Source organism: Limanda limanda, chromosome 21, assembly GCF_963576545.1.
Source record: "Limanda limanda chromosome 21, fLimLim1.1, whole genome shotgun sequence".
Classification (NCBI taxonomy): Eukaryota; Metazoa; Chordata; class Actinopteri; order Pleuronectiformes; family Pleuronectidae; genus Limanda; species Limanda limanda.
Genome location: NC_083656.1, coordinates 16,021,998 through 16,044,978, shown reverse-complemented (window position 1 = coordinate 16,044,978; position 22,981 = coordinate 16,021,998). Strand labels below are relative to the sequence as shown.

Below are 22,981 nucleotides of genomic sequence, written 5' to 3'. Positions count from 1 at the left end.
CTCGAGTTTCTTTTGACATGCTTATATGTCACTGTGCAGTGGCAATGACACACCACACAGATGCAATTATTGCACACCTCGTCTATTTTATTGTCTCCAAAACCTTCTGCTGTTGTTCTCTACCAGAGCAAGGACATGGTCCATTGGCAATACTGGTCGCAAATTATTGTTCGCAGGACGCTTGGCTCTCATTGGCACATAAGAATAGCACAAAAGCATCATCTGGATTTTAGCATGATCACCAACAAGGCAAAACAGCACATGCCTACTGACGCACCTGTGTCAAGAAACAGCCTTACAGTCTTTCTGACCTGAATTTAAACACCTTATAGGAGATTATGTTGATTATGTTTTCCCCTCTGTCGGTCAGTTGGTTGGTTGGACAGCAGTATTATGCTAAAACTCTTGTTAATGTGGTATTTCTTGGATTTGGTGCAGATCCGGTTCAGGGGGGGGTTATCTCTAGGGGGTAACAGTAGGAAATAGCGCATTTTTTTTGACATTTTCACTGTTTCCTCAGGGATTAATTCATGGATATTCCAGGGAAAAACATCTTGCACAGCCATTAGGTTCCTGCAAGACATGAAATAGCAGGAAGAGGAGCAACAGAGAAAAGATAAGAGAGAGAGTATGAAGGTTAAGAAAAAGAAGATAGAGAGACGAGAGAAGGTACATAGACATAGAGGGACACACACACAGACACACACACATACACAATGTTGGCCTCTACAATCACCATCTCCACTCATCTGATTGCCAGACTGACAGGCATGGACATTGCCAGCCACCTGTGTTGGTGTTGCTATGACAACTGTCTATATTTACTCCCGTGGCTGAATTCATGCAGAAGTTTTTAAGGAAGAAAGGCAGCTCTGCATCAGCACCAGGTGTCTGGGGCCGCGCTGTATGTCTGAGGTGATTCAATACACAAACCAGACCTCATCTCACCGCAGGTGGTTTGAGCTCCACAAATTCAGATCTGTACCCCTCGGGGGGGAATATAGCGTCTGACTCCTCCGCCTCTGACATGCCGTCCGTTCTCAAGTTCTGCACCAATGCTTCCCTCTCATACCGTACATACAGATACAGTAGTTCATTGTACGTAGACACATTTTCCCAGGAGAGAATGGGTGACTAAAATGGATTCTTGACAGATTCCCAGTATTTGACAGTTCAAAGGGTTTTATCGTGCTTTAAACCAATGAAACAGTGAACTCTACTAAATTAAAACCAGAGCTAAAACTTTTGGGCCAAAGCAAATACCGATATTACAGAGTAAAAATTGTATAAAAAAAATGTCATCTCCTCTGCTCTGCTGTTCTCTGCTGTCCACCGTCCTGCTTGTGGAATGAAAACGTACATTTATTGGATTTCTCTGTGTCATTGTCCATGTACAAAGCAAGAATTAGAAATGCTCTGCTCTTCAAACATTTGATTTGCAATAGAAATGAGCTTGTTTAGATTGTTTTATACATACTGTGTTTGCAGCAACTGTTGTGCGAAATAAACAAAACTAAACACTGTCTGTACCTCAATTCGCTGGGACTGGCTCCAGCTCCCCCGGCAAAAAGTGGTGTCAAAGATGAATGGATGGATGATTCCTTGGCTCGAAGACAAATTCTTGAGAACTTCTTAACATTCCTGGTAACTTGGTTGTTTTGGTCAGGAAACAGAACTGGCAAAAACGTACACAAATAAATAACTTTCAATACTTCAGAACTTGTGCTGTTTGTATTACTGTTTGTATTGATGTGGGACAACATCCTGCAGGCCTCTTTTGGGAATTCATCCAGAGTTAATTAGCGTAGTAAAGTAAGCCCCAGGGGACAGCCATGGAACCCAGACTGATGCATGTCGGCAAACTGCAACTTATTCCAGTGAGTGACTCATATTCTAACATAGTCCCAAGGCATGTGTCTTAATCGAAATCCAAATTTAGCAGCGTTGTGAGTGATGAATACGACTGACTTGCCTGTACATGACCGCAAGGCTCAATACTGGATTCTTCAGATATTACTTTAGCTGCTGAGTCGTGAGGCCTCTACTGTTATGTTCACGGGAACGCTCTGAAAGTAAATTATTTTCAAGCAATGTTATCGGGTGTGTTTTGTTCTCATCAAAGAAGACAAACAACACATTTCCACCTCCTGCTGTAATTGCATTGACAAAGACAATATATTGCAGATACAGGTGCTGCCATCTCGGTTTGAGAAATGAAATGTGAAGAATAAAAAACTGGCATATCTTCTGTTCGCTAACATGGAGGAGGCAGGGTTTTATGACTTGTATTGCAGCCAGCCACCAGGGGCCGATAAAGATGTTACAATAAATCTTGAAGTCTATTACAAGTATTCAAAATCGTTGGCATAAGTAAGATTAAGTTAGCATGAGCAGATATATGGTGGTGTTAATGGTGCTAAATACTGGTGGTGCTAAATACTAACATGCTCACAATGTTTGTGGTGGTGTTGTCAACTTTCTATATCTGTAACATTTTCACTGGTAACATGGTTAAAAGCCGTGAATACTGCCAGAGCTCACTTTCTTCTATTAATCTCTCATCTATTTATCTCTTAAACATGTTTTGATCGGAACTCAGATAAAAAGAAGTTAAACTGGAGATATGTGTGTTCACAAGCAATATAACACATTTTTTATTTAACACCAGCATACTAACCGTCATGATTCTGAGACCTGAAGTCTGTTAAGGCTTTTGGGGATATTTTGGTTGTGTGGACATTTTTGATCATGGACACTGCCTTGTTTGTTTTCGTTTGGATTGTTATTGTTATAGTGTGTGTGTGCAGCTCAGAGTTCTCCATTTACTGTTTATTTTGTTTAATGTATTTATGTGTGTGTCTCCAGCTTTATTTCCTGCCTTTGTCCTTTTTCCTCAGGTTTATCACCTGTGTTCAATAATCCCTGCCTTCCTTGTGTATATAGTTTGTGTTTCCCCTTCTCTTTGTCAGTTTGTCTTGTTCCACATCAGTTGATACTTGTATTTCCTAAAGTTTTAGTCTTTTTAATTTACTTTCTTCTGAATAAACTGTCTTTCACAAACCAAGCTGCTGCATTTGGGTCCTCCTGCTCACCACATAATTTATTCCTTTAGCACTGAGGAAACTAACAGTAACTGAAATTTCAGGGAATATTCAGGGTTATCGTCTCTGAGTCATTTTTACTCCAGTAGAATCGCCTTCGGGAATCTGTCCTCCACCAGCTTCCTGATCAGCCACGGACAAAGATGCATCGTGACTCCATTGTCATCAAGGGTCCAAATCAATCCTCACATGCAGTCCATAGTGGGAACAGTTTTTATCCAACAAAAGGCTAAAAATACTTTCCTTGAAATCATAGGAAGAACACACTCTCCCCTCTGGAATAAGTGAGGGCCCAGAGGAGCACAATCAAAACAAAATGTTTCCTCTAAAGCATGATATCCTAATTTCAAAGCAGCAGGGATTTGGAGCAAAGGCAAACATTTGGATACAGTCAATAACAAAATAAAATTGGCCCAAGCACTGGCTGTCTGAACATAAGCTACTTTTTATTCATTCAAATGGAATGGGATTACAGCTACATCCCACAAGGCCTCAGACTAAATTGTTCTCCTGGCTCCTGTCATGGAGGTGACTGGTGTAAAACCACCAAAGAAAGCTAATGTAGCAAAGTAATTTGATTGTTTAGTAGCTTGGCTGTTCTTCCTGTACCCAGACTTGGAAAAGTTGTTTGTTTCTGATTTCCAGTAAAATGCACCTCTGCACCGGACTTTGACGCAAATCTAAAAAAGACTGCCCATATCACACCCTGCTCTGATATCTCTACACTGGCTCCCAGTAAGCCACAAGATTTTAAAGTTTGCAGCACAGACCTGGAACCAGCTTCCTGATGGTCTTTGTCCCATCAACTTCAACCTTTAAATCCAGACTCAAAACTTTTATTCACAAGTGTCTTTAACTAAACTGTTTTACAGATCATACCATCATTGCATTTTATTTATTATTTTACACATTCCCATCCATATTATCTGTATTGTGTTACTCCTTCAACCGATTTTAAACAGCACTACCTCACACTGCCACCGTGAGTTTGTGCTCAAAGATATTGTTCTTTAGGATGTGTGCTTCATGTCTGACACCTCAAGCGAATAATGTCAGTCCAAGAATCGTTACACAATATGATAAGTGCAGGACCAGTTTGGTCATCTCTTCATGGTCTGCACACCGCCGTTCTCATCAGGAGCAGCACGCAGCACCATTTAAGAGAGAGATTGACCAATTAACAGAGCTAATCAACTAATCATCTCCCTCTCTCTCTCTGGCAGCTAAACAGCAACCTGTTCAACCCCACAGTCCTCAAATTAGGTAAAAAAAAAATGGCTGAATGGTAATGTCCATTCCGAAGGCTGTAAAGATGGGTGTCTGCAGTATAGGTCACAAATCCTCCTCCACAAAGAAGACCAAAGAGCTCATTGTGGACTTCAGGAAGATAGGTGGCACACACCCCCCCCCATCCATATCAACGGGACGGAGGTTGAGCGTGTCACCAACTTCAAGTTCCTGGGTGTCCACATCTCTGATGATCTCTCTTGGTCCCTCAACACCTCAACCCTGGTAAAGAAATCACACCAGCGTCTCTTCTTCCTGAGGAGACTGAGGAAGGCACAGCTGTCTCCTCAGATTCTGGTGAATTTCTACCGCTGCACCATCGAGAGCATCCTCACCAACTGCATCTCGGTGTGGTATGGCAGCTGCTCTGTTGCGGACCAGAAATCACTGCAGAGGGTGGTGAAAACTGCTCAACGCATCACCGGTTCCACACTCCCCACCATCGAAGCTGTCCAGAGGAAGAGATGTCTGCGAAGGGCCTTTTTTGCACTTCTGGTTAGACGCTAAACTGCATTTCGTTGTATATGTACCTGTACTGTGCAATGACAATAAAGTTGAATCTAATCTAATCTAATCTAATGTTAGTGGATGGCAAAAAGTCAAAGTAGGTTTAAAATGAGGTTTTCTCAAAGGTTTCTGTAATTTTACTTATCATCACACTATATGTTCAAGTGTTCATTTTTCTGGTTAGGTGTCCTTTAATAAATTCTAATTTGTTGTCTGATGCTATAAAACGTGGGTGATGGTTGACACGTCATGGTTGACAGCTGAGACTGACTGGTGGGACCTCACAACCACAGCTCCATTACCCGAATGCTACTGTTCAGACTAAGATGGTAGCAGTTGAATCCAGGATATTTCCTGTTATGTCCTATAGGAACACAAAGCTCTGGAGGGAACTATCACGCATATCAATCGGTATTAACAGTAGCCAATACATCTGAATGTGCGTGGCCATAGTCCTATAGTCAGAAAAAGAAACTACTGAAAGCAAAGGTTTTCTGGGTGGGGTGGGGGGAAAGGCAATTTGCCTTTATTGACATAACAGTTAATGGATAAAAGACATTAAAAAGGCCCATGGCAGACCCACATATGCACCTGCGTTACGAGGTGAGCTGGCAGGCGCCCCTGCCGTATTTGCCTCTTGATTTAATCGAATCAGTCACCAAAACAAATCACATCTGCTTCAACTACAAGCAGTGAATACCGCCCTGTCAAAGGGAGATCTTTTCCCGTTTCAAAATTCTGAATTTAACCACACCTGTAGGCTACTGTACATAGACCCCTAATGAATAATTCTTCAAGATAATTAGAAGGCCTAGTTAAGTACCTTGTCCATATCATTTCACTGTGAGTATTTATTGTGCCATATTACCTTCCTCCACTTCGTTTGTGGTCTTATCTTATCAGTTAAATGTAGGAAAGGGTGGAATCATGGATGAAAACATACAAACAGTAGATGCACGTGGCTAGTCTTTACTGCTCCACAGAGTGAGTAAACAAGGTGATCAGAATGTGTGTGTGTGTGTGTGTGTGTGTGTGTGTGTGTGTGTGTGTGTGTGTGTGTGTGTGTGTGTGTGTGTGTGTGTGTGTGTGTGTGTGTGTGTGTGTGTGTGTGTGTGTGTGTGTCACAGCTGGAGATTATGCCCATGGTTTGTTGACGTTCTTCAGCCGATCGGAGAGAAAGCTTATCTTAATGGGATTACATAGCTGGCTGGCCGGCGGTCACCATAACAGAAACCTGGGCTCGCGCACATGCATGCGCGCAAACACAAATACGGAACCTAATGTCAATCTATCCACATGTACAGATGACAACTAACTCATCCACATTAACGTCTGCCCAGTCAAACACCATTAACCATTTAAGGAAGTGTTTATTTCCAGTATTGATAATCAATCTGTTTCAATGAAGTCATTAGGCTTCATTTACAAGAACTGCAGAAACATTTTCTGCATCACCAACGGTAAAAATTACATGAAATGTTGGGGACCATGTCATAACACAGGATGAAAAATTATTCCTGAAATGCCGCTCCGGTTTACTCCAATCCAGTCAAACTTTGGTAAAGCCAATCCACTGTATTTAAATCCAGTTTCATGCTTTGTCAATTGTCAATGTATGCAATGCCTTTTTATTATCGTTAGACCTGTAAGATAGTAATTATGCTGCTAAGTTCACAGAGTGTTGTCACAACAAGGTCTAATGACTCAAAAGAAGACAGAGTGAAAGAGCCTTAAACCCCAGACGACAACAAAAAGAACTCAGGTCCTCGTCACTCAGTACCAATCTCTGCCTCCCTTTAAAAATAACCCAGGGCTGAATATCTGGAGGTGCTAATGTTACAGCTCCACACTAGTGCGCCAACTATGATACAGGATCATTTAACTGTACAAAGTAGGTGGAAATACCTGAGGATTCAGAATGATGCTTTCCCAACAAGTCCTTTCTACACACATACACACACACAGATCACATGCCTCTGTTTGGGGTTCCTGATCATTTTAGCCAAGTAGAGTGGACTGCTTGGCAACCCACAATGGGTTAAGCAAATGTACACACATACACACACACACACACACACACATACACACACACATTGGCCACTACAGAAGAGCCACTGGGGTTATGGTGCCCTCAGGTAGGGCTAATGACACAGAGAGCAACCGGTGCAACAGATGGCCCTCGCTCAGTCATATGAGGGCCTCTGCTAGCAAGTGGTACAAGGATGACCGTGTACTATTTACTTATTCACACCATTGAACACATTTACGCACATTCATGCGGCATGGCCACTGCTTGACCCGATCTGTGTACCCTGCTCCTGTGGATGGAAATAAAATCTGTGGAGCAAATTGTTTCCACAAGGAGGAAATGTATCAGGAAAAAAACGTTGACCAGTGCACTTTGCAACATTAATGATATGTGAGAAATCTGTGGTTATTTACTCATGACTTTTTTCTTTTATGTTCCTAATGCTGCCTTTCAACGTATTGCCGGCCAGCTAAAGTATGTGTTGGGTATTTACGTCATCTCCTAGCAGTTTTGCCAGATCTATGATAATTATATGTGACATCTTTTCAGCCTGTTTCATGTTTAAGACTAAGAACCTTGTGCCTTTAACAACAAGAAACCCTGGCAACACATTGAAAAGCAGAGGAGGTAAAGGCACACACTGTTTTGCAGAAATGTTTTACAGTGACAAGGCCTTAATAATAGCACTGATAGATTTAAAGGAAATAGAAAACCTGACAGTATCTCTGTTTGAGGCATTTCATTGTTTTGAATCCTTTATCGTCTTGAAGAGACACTGTTGCACGTGGTTAAATATTCCAATAGTTATTGTTGTGAAGTCTTTGGCTCATTGTTTCTCACACAGATATTCTTCAGTGTAAGAAATGGCCTGAGTGAGCGAGGTGGACCGACTGTGACTACTTTACCACGCTGTGATACAATAGTGGCCCCTGTTGAGCATATGAGACATTACAGGTTGCACCAGCTTGATTGCAAAAGGCTCACTGTTGAGGTAATCATGATAAGTAAGAATTACAGGTAAAAACTACTGCAAAACTTGTATGCACTGTGGGAAACGTTTTTATGGAAATTGATCATTTAACAAATTAATGTTATTTTGTTAAAAGGACTTAAGTGCTGGCATCTTTATCATGACTCTAAACATAAATTATTATACAAATATTTGACAACATACTATAGCAAAGTATTTGATCCATAATATTTTGCTGGGTTAAATCTTGAGCGCTTTAAAACAAGTTAGACCGGTGAAAGGGGATGATCAATGATTCACAGTTGCATGGAACGTGGTGAGTTTAAGTAAGGTCAAATTTTATCCGCAGCTATAGGAGCTTTAAATTATATTTAATGTAAGTAATTTTACCAAATGAATGAGTCACATTAGCAGACAACTATCTGCCTAGTATCTCCTAATATGTGCCAATATATATAGTGAAGGAGAGAGAACAGAAAAACATATTTTGGGTCATTATCATTGTGTACCAGACTGGGGTGTTTTAAGGATAGTAGACACACTGTTAGCCTGAGTCACAGGCTGTCTGAAAGACAGCGTTTATCACGTATGAATGGGAACACATTTTCCACACACAACGAAGGACACAATAACACACTCACAAACACACACACACACACACACACAAACCCACGCACAAAAAGAGAGAGAGGACAACAACAAACGAAATTGGACAGTAAAACAATTTGGATTCAGTCAATTTCCATTGTCATCATCATGCTCAGCACCAGAAGGGCCCAAAAGCCTGAGGAAACTCACAGTTATTAAACTTACTGTGTAAACAGTTAAGAAAAGCGGGGTAAGGATTTTTTTATTTATAGTTGGGAGGTGCAAGTTTCTTAAGGGGTCTCGAAGCAGCCTCAAAGAAAAGAAGCTGACATTTCTAAATAACACTATCCTGATGTTCATGAAGCAGATTTCATCATGTACCTATTCTCCGTATTGAGAAGTAAATGTTTCATTGCAAATATCTTCTTAATGACATGCACCACCAACTATTACAAAGGACACAGGTATATTTACAAAACACTCTTATACCAATTCAAATGTGTTTTGAGGTAAAAGTCCAAATACAATATTTTGCTGAAAATTCTTAAAATTAAGTCTTTGTTGAAAAATATGAATCTATCTATGAATCAGCCAATGCTTTTATTGTTGAAAGCTTGTCTCCAACTCCACGGTAAACTGAGACTGGAGGCTTCAACTGTCCCACTCCAGTAGCTTTACATCCCCTAAAACTCTTCTTTGTTCCTTAAAGTTGGGTATTTAAAAGGTTTATCACGTAAAAAATGTTCCCTCATGGCTTTGAAATGGCAAAATGTATTTCTACATAGCCTTCCACATTTCCTGAGTGGGATCTATGAATTATATAATTTTTTTTATTTTGGTAAGAAATTGGGTAGAAAAACGACTTGGTTAGGCCCGGTAAAAGATCTGGATTTGGGTCAGAGTGGGTATTGTAACCATTGCCATGGTTACAAATTAGACATACAGTAAGGGAACAGTCATGGATACAGGAAGCAACACTGACTACTGGTTTCACACAGGAAACAAACAGCACCCCCATGTGTTTGACTCATCCACCCACACACAAAGTCCTCACCTCCTAATTATTAGCAGAGATGATATGGGGGCTTGGAGACAGGCTGGTGCTGGGAAGGTGCAAACAAGAGAAAGACTGGCTTTCCCGTCAACAATCTTTTTATTTCAGCATTGAAAGTAAAAATGTTGCTTTGTGCCTTCCCTTCCTACAGTGGGTCATGATGCTCTTGCTCTCTGTTGCTCACCTGTTCCCTTTGCTGGTCAAATTGTCTCATCTCTTCCTCCCACGGATTCTTCCATTCCCTGCCATTTTCTGTTCCAACCTGTTCCAGAATGTCATGGCATCAAATACTGGCTGAGCCATCAAAGCAGAGCTCAGTAATTTCTTATTTAAAAAAGAGGCGCGCGGGTTCAGATGTCCCTGCGCATAGTTCTTCACCCCCGCACTGTTAGCCATCATTCTTCAAGGTTAATCTGGCCTGGTCATGAGTCGTATCTCTCCCATTTCTCTCTCCCTCCTTGAGACTTCAAATTTCATAAAGATTTTAGCAAGGAAAATAATAATAATAATAATAATAATAATAATAATAATAATAATAATAATAATAATAATAATAATAATAATAATAATAATAATGGCAATAATAATAATGGAATAGAACTTGAATGGTTGAGACTGAACAATTACTTCAGGGTACAATGTGTCTTAAATGATTGGGACATGGAGAAAGTCTTTGTGATTGAACTCATGCTAACTTGTAACATTTCTTCATAATGTCAATTTAGAAAATAAAAGCACATCATATTCCTGGGGCTGTTGAGATATTTATTATTTTTTCAAAATTTTTAAGCCAAAGGTGACAAATCATTGCGCAGACCCAATACAGCTATTTTAAAAATAAATAATAAGATTAACGATGTTCTAACTAAGGCTTCCATACACTATGATGCAAAGTGTGAATCTCTGGAACAGTTTTTTTAATGGTGCTTTAATGTTTGGTACCTTTTTTTAAAAACTAATTCACAAAACATAACTCTACAAACAAAATACAAGGACTTATTTGGTTGCTTTCATTATGAAATATTGTGATTCTTTTCAGTGCAGGGTTAGACTTGCTTTTAGGTATAAGATTAGACATTTAATTGTGAACGTTTGTCTCAATAGCTAGGGAATGTATTATGCCAATTAGTGTCCTTGTTAAGATCTAAGGACAAGATTGTGTGTTTGTTTTTCTACAATGGTGATTTTAGATTCTGAATCTCTCTGCTGGCACACACTATTCATTGGTGTCCAGAGGATCATCTGTGTTGCTGTTGTATCGCTCACCAATCTCCCGCTGATCTTACAGTTGTTTTGAACTTTGTCTTTATGATGGTTTGGCTGGCCTGTACTACGAAGCAGGATTGGTGGTTATCAGGCTAACTTCAGGTTAAGTCCAGGATTTCCGGTCCAATAAAGCTCATTCACTTTGCATCTGGGTAAATCAGCAAGGTAACTTATGCTGAATGGCTAACTTGCCCTAGAGCAGGTTGATTTGGAGATATCGATCACTCCTAAAGCTCCGACCACTAACCAATACATTTCTTTGAAACATGACATCGCCCTTCTTAGAAGATCCTGTGGAGAAAAATAATGAAATAAAATGCAATAAAAGGATCTTGTGGAGCTTGGTGCGTGGATTGTTAAGAGGGTTTCTGAGGAGGACAATGGTTTTTAGAGACTGAGGAAATCGATTTCCATACTTTGATGAGGGTCTTAGGCGTAGGTATAGATCCTCTTTGGAGTGAATGATAAACCTTTGTCAGCTACTAGAGCCGAACATAACCAACCTGACATGAAGGAGCGATGAGCTCACAGTACCTCAGACTGTCTGCATCCATCTACGTTTCTTTATCTGTGGGAGTCACTGATTTTGCTGTAGTAGGTGTGTTAATGATAACCAGACATAGTTTTATAATTTTATCTTTCCATTTAAGTAGATTGGTCCTATGTAATAAAATGTTTATTTGGAATGGGGGATAGATAGTTTGCAGATTCACCTTGTGACGCGACGCCACTTGCCCCTATTAAATATTATTTTAGGAAAAATCCTTTAGAGGTGACACAGATATTTCACCTCACTGATGCTCATGGTAACCCCCTCTGTCAGTATGTCAAGTTTCAGATGTTTTTGCAGTAGATTTTCTGAGAAGGCAAAGTTGGGCTTGGCCATAGAGATCATATGGAATCCAGGTCACAGGTTCCCCAGCTCATCTGGAGCAATGGGATGCACCTGGGATCTCCCTCAGTTGGTGGCAATGGGCTGAGACTGGGAGGGTTTATAAGGACGTTTGGTTTCCTTGTGCAGGTTTTTGTTTGCTGTCAGAGGATAAACATCTTCATTTGGCTCTCTGAGTTTGTGTTGTTGGTTTTGTGTTGTTGTGTTTTGATCATCCTAAGAATTTGTCTTGTGCCCATTTTTATTTGCACCCTCCTTTATCTGTGACTCTGATCGGTGTCACAAATATTTCACATCATTGTTACCCTAACTGTCAATATGACAAGTTTCAGAAGATTTTACGAGAGTTTCTGAGAAAATTAAAGGTGAATTCAGCTTGGCGTGACCTCTATATATACATTTTATTGCGCACAGCTGTACAGATCATTAGTAACTTTAATTTTGACAGGTTCAGGACTATGATGTGGGCAGTAACTTGATTGAATATCAAATTGATTGTTAATTATCAAAGTAAATACACCAAAACAGTCTTCTGATGTAAAATGAAGATGGCTAGATTTATATTTATTGCACTGCATATTGCTAATTTGATGCGCCTATAAGGACTAATGTAAATTTCTTCAGCAAAATCTTTGTAAAAAGAAAATGTTTTCATACACGATCACCAGTAATCAAGTCACTTTGGTGATTCTTCATAATGTAATGACAAATGACTGCCACTCGATGGTGCTACACATCTACATCCAAGCTTCATGACCGTTCATTCAAAGACTCCATTGTTGATTCTTTAATGAGAACTTGAGATTGATACAATACAAATCATTTCAGTTAAGATACAGATTACAAGTTAACAATAAATTGACATCTCATTTAGTTTGAATTAAATTATTTACAGGATTTTCAAATAAAATGTGTATTCGTTTTAACATCGGCAGAACCAGCTACGATAAAACATCTGACAAAAATAAATAAAATCTGTTTTTAATCAAAGCGACCTCTTCTCGAGGATCCTCCGTCTTTCTTCGTCCCTGAAAACAACAAACAACAGCAACATCTTTCAGCTCACTCCTTTTTCCTCTTGGGGATTGAAGCCATAGCACATTACATCAGAACAGTTATAATGGTGACATGTCTATGGCATGACAGGAACTACAGCTGGGTGATTATAGATAAGAAAAAAAAACTTAATTTAATTTTCATCAATACCAAAATAACAGGTTAAATATATAGCTTATTCATTGTGAGAACATGGTATTCTGCTTATGAAGAAGATTTTAAAACTCTAATCTTAACTCTGGAGCAAAAATCTTTAAACTAAAACAAATGTGATATTTATTGAAATCAACTGATATCAAAATCTTTATCTTTATCATTTTTGGCCCAATCGGCCGGCTCTTAGGGAGAGGAAACAGTTCAACCAAACCGAAGTCGAACAAATTCCTAAATACTCTTTTTACACGATACAGTGTGGTTTAGACTTCACTGTGATATAAACACAAAGTGGAGAGTAATGTACAATTTATCAACAACACCAATATTTACACAAAATAAATGCAAGGTCTTTCTTTGAGGCTTTTCGCCACCTTTCATCGACATTGTGGATTTGACACATTAAATAACTGATAACGAAAGATCCAGAAAAATACTTCGAGTTAAAGTGAGCAGCACTATCTTCCCCTTATTTCCCATAATGCAACACAGCAGATTTCTCCCCAAAAAGTAAAATGCAAAGTACAGTAGTGGTCAGTGAACACCTACATGCATTAACTGAATGAACATGGTCTAATAATTACAGAGAGAGATGTATTCATATTAAATGGAACACATCAAAGCTTTAAACTCAAACTGGACAAATGTCAAAGAGCTTAAAGGAAATTCTACAGACAGTTGATCACTAGGATATAGCATTAAAAACGGTTATTATATTTCATCCCGTACAAAAACAGCACACAGTGCCATTTGACTGTTTAACATCAGGAGCAGAACTGTATCCGTAAAAACATGTTCATCCGATCTATTTCTATTACATTAAGATTGATTCAATATTTAACATGTCTGTGTCCATATACTTGAGTTTCAACAAGACGGGCGTTTACAAACTACAAACATGTCGGCACACAAAAGTAAAATTACATTTGAAATATGTACATTGTCACGCTTATTGAAAATGGCACAGTATGGATTTAACAGGTGTGTGTGTCTGCATACTTGTACTGATATCTTTGTGGAGGCTTTTTAGAGCCTAGACCCCCCCAGTTTCCAGACGGCTTCTTGAACCAGTGGTTAGGTTTAGGACAGTTGGGGAAGGCATTATGACCTCAGGGAGATATTTCAGTAGTTAGTCCAAATGAGGGATCTAAACTTCTGACCTTGAGGTTCAATGATTTTTTTTCTTTGTATAGCCCATATTCACAAATTCACAATTTCTCATAGGGCTTAAGGAGGTGCGGCATCCTGTGTCCTTATTGATTGACAAGTATTGTATTTGTTTCCCACCAAGGTTATTAGGAGTACGCATTGGGTCCAAGTGGTTACGGTTAGGTTGAGATAAGAATGTAGTGTTTTGATTGGGCAAATGAGGGGAAAGGGCACAAGGGGATGTTAGGATTAGGGACTGCATTACAATAATAAGTGTCCTTACTAAGATAGAAGTACAAGGTTGCGCGTGTGTATAAACATGCATGTAGATAGGAATTTATATTACATTCACAGTTGCAGAGGAAAGGTGGGTGGGGAGAGGGAGCGTATTGGCAGTATCACCACAAAAGTAAGTATTACAAACACTGAGAATCCATGATTATTCCCAGACACACAAACTTAGATTCATTACATACTCTTAACAGAACACACACGTCCCCCCCCCCTCATACACACACACACACACACACACACACACACACACACAGATGGCATGTGGTCTACGAGCGGCAGCAGCCAACCGTCCTCATTTCCTTGTCGACGTACTCCTGAAGCTGAAACTTTGGCTGGTCAGGCTCCTTCATGGTCCTGTGCTTCAGTTCTCTGAGACACAAACAGGTGATAATTTAAGGTTAGCACTGCTGACAAAGAGCTTTGGCAACTTACAAAACAATTTAGAATGAAATCAACACAGCTTTTAACACCTTTCCAATTGTAAAACCTAATTACTTTACTGTATGTGGGATTATTAGCAGAGGCCCTTTTCTTTTACATTTAGAAATGTGACCAAATCATTTTTTATATTGATTCCTCCCCTCATCTCCTCCTGCTGTCAATGGCCCAGGTCTCTCAGCCAAGTCACTGGCGAGTTGGCGGCACGTTGAGGCGAGTCACAGATTGTCGTGGAGGAAGAAGAGCGCCATCTTCCACTGAACTGCCACAGATCAAATGTTTGCCATCTGACAAGACATGCTGCCATAAAGAATATGAACCGTAGGCCTTGTATGAAGATGGATGACACAATAGCAGCACAAATGTGAAGCCAAGCCGTCTTGATCGCCCGCTGTTGGCTGGCTGCAGTATAAAGCACCTTTTCCACTGGTTAGAACCCCACTAACATCTGTCTTTTGTCTGTCTTTTATCTGCAATGGGAATGGATACTCGGCAGACACAGGTTTTTAATCGGATCCGGTCGGCAGTGATGGAAACATGACACGGCTGAACGGGTTCATTGCCACTTCTTTATTTTGTCTAGATGCTAACGCTTTAACCTTTTCCAGTACATTGAATGTTCAGGAGTTGGCGCTTGAGTAGACATGAACGTTGTTTTGTATTTATTGTTTCTAACATCTTGTCACTCACTGGGGAACAAAAAACAGACAGGCAAACTCCACTACTGGCAAGGGAACTGATTCAAGGCAGCTTTAAAAACCCATAGATACTTGATTTATTGTGAAGGCTTCTACTTTTTCTCTTGCTTTTGCCTATGCAAATTTTGCTAATGTGTTTTTTTTGGTTGTCTTGGAATGTTTTGTTTGTTCTTACTCTGAAATATTGTAAAAAGTGACTTGTTTTTCCCAAAGTCGTTACATTTTGTATCGGCATGTTGTTCTGTGCTCGACTGAATGCTTTTCTTGGCAACACCCAACAAGCCTGTTAACGCAACAAGGATACAAATGTGATGCAGCTCCCACACAAACTGTCCAACACTACATGTTTGAGTAAGATGGTACTCACTTTTAATATCCGTTATTAGGATTATTATTGAGACAAATAAGATTCCTGGAGTTTTGTAGTTTGTGTTTCTGTTACCTGGATGTTGGACTTTGACATTTTCTATCATACCATGGCTGCAGGGAACAAATGCCTCGACATCATCTCAAAAATGATATATTATATCTTCCTGCTCTCATATTACCACACTGATACTTTGTTTTTAAGACATTAGCGCTGAATGTTTTTCCTTCTGCTCATAAATTAGTTTATAACAGTCCTTGTTCACTGAAACAGAGTAGTATTTAAAATGTAACGCCTCTTTAGTAGGTTTAAAAAAAAAAGAGAGGCGGAGGTTATGACACCACTAATTGTTGTGATCAATTTGTTAAGGTGTGAAGTCATTAGTCTGATTGCTGTAAACAAATACTTGTGCGTGATGAATGCGAATGATGACTGACTAACTTCTTTTAACCATTTACAGTTAAATGTGGGCGTGAATGGGGAAGAATCCACATATGCAAGTCTCCAGGTGGATTTTGATTTGTTAAGGGAACATTCCTCTCACGTGGGCTTATGCACGCTTTTATAATGAACATATCTGAAAAATGTGTGGGCATTCACTATAAGGTGCATCTCAATAAATTAGAATATCATGGAAAAGTTTGTTTATTTAGATAATTAAATTCAGAAAGTGAAACTCATAATATATAGATTCATTACACACAGATTTAAATATTTCAAGGGTTTATTTCTTTTAATGTTGATGATTATGGCTTACAGCTAATGAAAACCCCAAATTCAGTATCTCAGAAAATTAGAATATTGTGAAAAAGTTCAATATTGTAGACTCACGATGTCCCACTCTCATCAGCTTATTAACTCAAAACACCTGCAAAGGTTTCCTGAGCCTTTAAATGGTCTCTAAGGCTGGTTCGGTAGGCTACACAATCATGGGGAAGACTGCTGACTTGACAGTTGTCCAGAAGATAGTCATTCACACCCTCCACAAGGAGGGTAAGCCACAAAAGGTCATTGCTAAAGACGCTGGCTGTTCACAGAGTGCTGTATCCAAGCATATTCATAGAAAGTTGAGTGGATGGAAAAAGTGTGGTAGAATAAGGTGCACAAGCAACAGGGATAACCGCAGCCTTGAGAGGATGGTGAAGCAATGGCCATTCAAGAATTTGGGGGAGATTCACAAGGAGTGGACTGAGGCTGGAGTCAGTGCATCAAGGGCCACCACGCACAGACGTATCCAGGACATGGGCTACAAGTCACTCCTGAACCAGAGACAATGTCAGAAGCGTGTTACCTGGGCTAAGGAGAAAAAGGACTGGACTGTTGCTCAGTGTTCCAAAGTCCTCTTTTCAGATGAAAGTCCATTTCATTTGGAAATCAGGGTCCCAGAGTCTGGAGGAGGAGTGGAGAGGCCCAGAATCCAAGTTGCTTGAAGTCCAGTGTGAAGTTTCCACAGTCGGTGATGATTTGGGGAGCCATGTCATCTGCTGGTTTTGGTCCACTGTGTTTTATCAAGTCCAAAGTCAACGCAGCCGTCTACCAGGACATTTTAGAGCACTTCATGCTTCCTTCCGCTGACAAGGTTTATGGAGATGCTGATTTCACTTTCCAGCAAGACCTGGCACCTGGCCAAACTGCCAAAAGTACCAATACCTGGTTTAATGACCATGGTATCACTGTGCTTTATTGGCCAGCAAACTCGCCTGACCTGAACCCCATAGAGAATCTATGGGGTATTGTCAAGAGGAATATGAGAGACACCAGACCTGACAATGCAGACGAGCTGAAGGCTGCTATCAAAGTAACCTGGGCTTTCATAACACCTCAGCAGTGTCACAGGATGATCGCCTCCATGCCACGCCGCATTGATGCAGTAATTCATGCAAAAGGAGCCCCGACCAAGTACTGAGTGCATATATATGAACATACTTTTCAGTAGGCTGACATTTCGGTATTAAAAATCTTGTTTTTTATTGGTCTTTTGTAATATTCTAATTTTCTGAGATAGAGAATTTGGGGTTTTCATTAGCTGTAAGCCATAATCATCAAAATTAAAAGAAATAAACTAGGGCTGTCAGTTTAACGCGTTATTAACGGCGTTAACGCAAACCCATTTTAACGCCGTCAATTTTTTTAACTCGAGTTAAAGCAGAGCTGCAGCTGCAGCTTCAGTATCTGTGTTCGCCTCCAGTCTGACCTGCTCTCGCTTTTTGTTTTAATATTTCGCCACCTAAAATATATATTTTAAAGCTATTGTAGCGTCCCACAGGACACGGAACTTCTTCGTGGTTTAGTAACTGGTATTTTCCTCTACACGAACATATGCACCTCTCGCTGTTTCTCCGTCACTCGCAGACATCAACACTTCACTTCCTCATTGATCCCCGACCCCCCCATCCTATTGGTCCAAACAGTCACATGTCCCACCCAGACCCCTTCAGTGACCGTCAGACATCAGAGCGCTCCTTCAACAGTGTTTTACTGAGCATACGTCAAAACCAAACATAAACATAAACCCAGTCCGTTACACTATTAGGCTGCAGCTATATGTTTTTATTTATTTAAAAATAGGGTACTTCTTATTTCACACATTTTCCACAAATAAGGGGAGGACTCAAATAGCCCTACAAAGTTCTGTGTTTCATTTATTTCAAATTATGCCGACACCTGCCTGTGTATTTTGTTTGTTTGTTATTTTGTTGCTTGTCTGTTTGAGTAGCTAGCTGAAAGCAAAGAAGTAGTAGGCTTACCTTTTATTGGTAACCTAACTGTTATGGTTCATTGTTTCTGAAATAAGAGGACTGACTGCTATGTCCACAGCAAACTTGAAAAAAAGAAAATATTAAGCCATGGTTTAACTGCACTATAGGCTGAGTCCTTGTTTACCTGAAATGTGCACTTTATAATTTTATTTTGTACCGCCCTGTTTGGCAATGTTGTTTTTCAATAATATAAAACATTTGCATAAAGCAAGCCAATCTACTTTTCCATGTTGATAAGAGCATTAAAACGAAAGTAAAATTATGGAAAAATAATAAATGAAGGAACATTCAGAATAGATACAAATTTGCGATTAATCGCGAGTTAACTATGACAAAATGCGATTAATCGCGATTAAATATTTTAATCGTTTGACAGCTCTAAAATAAACACATGAAATATTTCACTCTGTATGTAATCAATCTATATAATATATGAGTTTCACTTTCTGAATTTAATTATCGAAATAAATGAACTTTTCCATGATATTCTAATTTATTGAGATGCACCTGTATGTTCACCGTTTTTAGAAATGAGGCCCCAAGTGTTCCTGATCTAATTAGTGATGCACCGTACTCCTCAAAAGACGTTTTGACATATCATACATCAGCACAAGTTTAAATACTGAAACTAATCAGTGAAAAAAAATACTTCCTCTGCATTTGCTTCCTCTCGTCCACACCCGAATTGCAATAAAGTCACTGAAACAGAGATTCCAAAGGCCCTCTGCTACGTGTGCCCCTTTTGTTTTTTCCTCCTCTCTATATCAGGGGCACATTATGAGTGATTATGTGGAGGGTGATTTTAAAGGTGGAACACAGCTTTGTCACCGTGGCACAGTTTATATTGTTTTAACTTTTGGGTTTGGGGTCTATAGACCTGTTTTCTTCATTAGATTTGTTATTTTTTGGTCAGAGGGGGAAGTATCTGGGACTCCATACTCTCACTGTTTAATTTACCATCACATCTTTTATTTTATGTGTCTGAGGTGGCAGACACAAAGTTAGGTTTCCTTGTTGTGGCTGTTATATTTTCAAAAACTCACTGTTCATGCATGCCCACTGTTTGTGAATTGAGCACATGTCAGTAACAACGTGCCTTATAAACCAGTTTCTCTGTTTGGTTAGAACTGCTAAGTGTAATAACAAGTTTGCATCTAAGCTTAGCATCACTGCAACACATTACCGGCATTCACAGGCATCTGCCAATATTACTTGGAACATGGTGTTTTTCTCTGGTACTTGAAGGATAGTCTATATAAAAGATGTCCTAGTTCTTATCACTGAAACGGCACAGCACACAAAAACTACTCAACCTCTGCGTTTGGCTCGTTCAAAGTAAAGGTTCCTTTCAATCTGAGGGCACAGGGACCTTTGCTCTTTACACTGGGCTGTTGTGTGTGTGTGTGTGACTCACTTGGCCACAGCAGTGAAGGCCAGCTCCACATTCAGTCCAGATCTGGCGCTCGTCTCCATATAGGGCACTCCAAACTCCTGCATGAAAGAGAGAAAGATCTTTTATTGTATGGAATTTGCTCTATTGTGTCGTTCCCTGTGGGTGATGAATAGTGACGCAGATACAAACATAAGGTTAAGTTGGGGATCAGGATTTGAAGTTTTGGTTTGGATCTGTGGTTTTAAGTACCTGAGGAGGTGGGAGGACTCTGCTGATCAATACCAAGCGAGCACAGTATGTAACTAATGAAAGTAGAATAATTGAATTCACACTCTCACATGCTTATCGGAGCAAAACAACCTGGAAAATTAGGTTACCCCCCCGCCCAACCGCAAATCATTTATTCCGAACAATAACAACATTATGTGTTCATGAATACATAATTACAGACACTCATCAAGAAACAGCTGCCTGACGGCGGGGAGTTTCAGGTGCACGTGGCCGCGTGGGCAGATTCATAACAGCTTCTTTTTATTCGTGTTTCGTGAAGCTCACCTTTGCCAGTTTCTCTCCCTCCTCCCGCTTCACCGCCCTGTCGTGTGTGGAGTCAGCCTATGGACACACAATAGACACACAAGTCCTGTCACACAGAGTCTGGGGAGATGGACGATGCTACAAAGGGAATTCGAAGGATTCAGTCATCCATGTTTGATGCATCCGTGTACATCCCTATCAAATCTTCCCGGATTTGAACATTTTATTTCACAGATTAGATATTTTCCAAGATGCCTTGTCATAAAAATAAAAACACTAAAGCTTCAATAACCACTTCCTTTGTCCACTTTGAGGGAGAGGAGCTATATATAAAGCTAGAAATACAATATCTGCTTTAATCTACTAAAGCTGCTCCCTCTAATATACAAGCTTAGAAGGGGTGAGACATGAGCATTCATTTGGAGCCACGTTTCGGCTACTTAATGAGTGGAAGGGCAAAATGTATTCTCTTTTAGCTCTGTTTTGGTCTTCAGAGGAGAATAATATTTGTTTTCAACTTGTTCTACCAGCTGTGGCTTCTGTCTGCCTTACATCTTATATCCATAAATAAATGTGTGTGTGTGTATATATGATTTCATCAAAACGCTCAGTGTGTTTTCTGTGTGGCCTTTCTGATACACAAAATGGGACATAGATGAAGCAAACTGGAAGTATCAACGATTTTAGTGGTGTGGTGGAAGTAGTGGATTTGATAAGCCTCTAAAATATTGATTTCGATGTCTGTTAAAACAGACATTTAACTCAATTTAAAAAGGAAAACAAATTAAAGCATTATATAGACCTTATATAGGAGGATAGCGGTAAGAGGGAAGCAAAAAAAAAAAACACTGATACAATAAATAAAGTTTTGACCTAAACTTTGATACTTCAGTTCAGAGCTGTAGAGCTCTGTGTTCATTCTCTACCGACATGCTTCTTCAACCATTCAAATGATGAGTTCCAACTATATAGTCCATCTGTCCTTACAACCAGATTTCCCAGAATCCCTCCCTCCCTGATCCCTCCCTCTGAGTCCATCTGTCCATTCCTTCTCCCGGAGCTGCAAAGTCTCACCTTGTTGCCCAGCAGCATGAGGACCACGTCCTGCTGAGCGTACTCATGGATCTCTGTCAACCACGCCTGGACACAGAGAGGGATCCAAGGGGGGGATGGAGAAGAGGGATAAGGAGAGAACAGCAGAGATGGGCATGATGGAGGGAGGTTAGATTGCGGATAAAGCGAGGCAACAGAGGAGATGGATGAATCCACACAGAGGGAGCGAGGAAGAAAGACAAAGGATTAATTTATTGCTGATTGGCTGCAGTTCATCTTGCCCTGCACTCCTGCACCAGATCTTCACCCTCTTTAATCCTCCTGCTTCTCTACTCTTCCATCTTCATCCAATTACAGGCCAGTGCTCTCGAGGCTCTCTGTTACCTGTCTTGGTTAAAAAGCACTTAGGGTTTATGGAGGATCCAACACAGACACACACACACACTCCCTTCAGATATAGATCTCATTGTGAGTTCACTATAGCATATGTGTGGTACACATAAAAATAAATCTATCCAGTGGTCAGTGATGTCAGAAGAGAGCGGAACGGTTGCAGACTGGCTTATTATCGGGCAGGCCTGTCTTTACTGTGTGTCTACGGAACAAATCATTTAATATTAGCAAACACACTATTAAATTAGAATAATAATTCATCTGATTCCCCTGGTGCAATGGTTAAAGGTAAAGGTACCTGGATGGGCTGTGTTTATACGGAAAAAACTGATGTGACATTACGCGTCTTCCCTCTATCCAGAAATAAAGCCAACCTGTCAAATAATTCATGAAAACATTCACTGAAAAACATTTAAACAAACAGTATTATAAGAAATACCTAACATTAATGAATGAACGCCTGACTGATCTTTGTGGTAGACCGACAGCAATTTAAAGTTCAGATAACAGCAGCTTGGATTGGGAGACCAACGCCTCATTTCCACAGTTTTGTTTCATGTCTGCAATTCTCCCTATAGGTTCAATGCACGGAGTAGCAGTGGACTGAGACACCACAGCAGCCATGGGGAAGGCCATGCTGTCAGTACAGATATGCAACAACAGTGTTTCCCTCATGTGTTGGTGTCATCATGGAAAGGAATAGAACAGGGAAGCAAGCTCTATTTAGAGGCTGTCAAATGAGCAGGAATAATGGAGAGAAATAATGTTTGCACATTGAACCGGTAAAATGGATCTCTGCTGCTTAAGATTGGTGGTTATAACACATTGATTATGTCAATCAATATCATTATTATTAATATCTATTGATGTGTGTATATATATGAATGTTCTAATGAACTCTCCATCGTTTATATAACTTCAATTTCATTTTTCCAGCATCAAAATGTGTTAAACTGCCCAAACAAGTTTATATAATAAATTCGACAGTTACAACAACATC

At 39.9% G+C, this 22,981-nt stretch overlaps 1 protein-coding gene across 1 annotated transcript in view; it reads right to left on the bottom strand.

The window, feature by feature from the left end:
* Window positions 1-14,612: 14,612 nt before the first annotated feature.
* LOC133027440 (ras-related protein Rab-26) overlaps window positions 14,613-22,981 on the bottom strand; it is a 72,342-nt gene continuing 63,973 nt past the window's right edge. Inside the window, 4 exon segments of the mRNA XM_061094451.1 lie at window positions 14,613-14,715; window positions 20,023-20,099; window positions 20,557-20,613; window positions 21,610-21,675. Coding sequence (XP_060950434.1) covers window positions 14,613-14,715; window positions 20,023-20,099; window positions 20,557-20,613; window positions 21,610-21,675 — 303 coding nt within the window.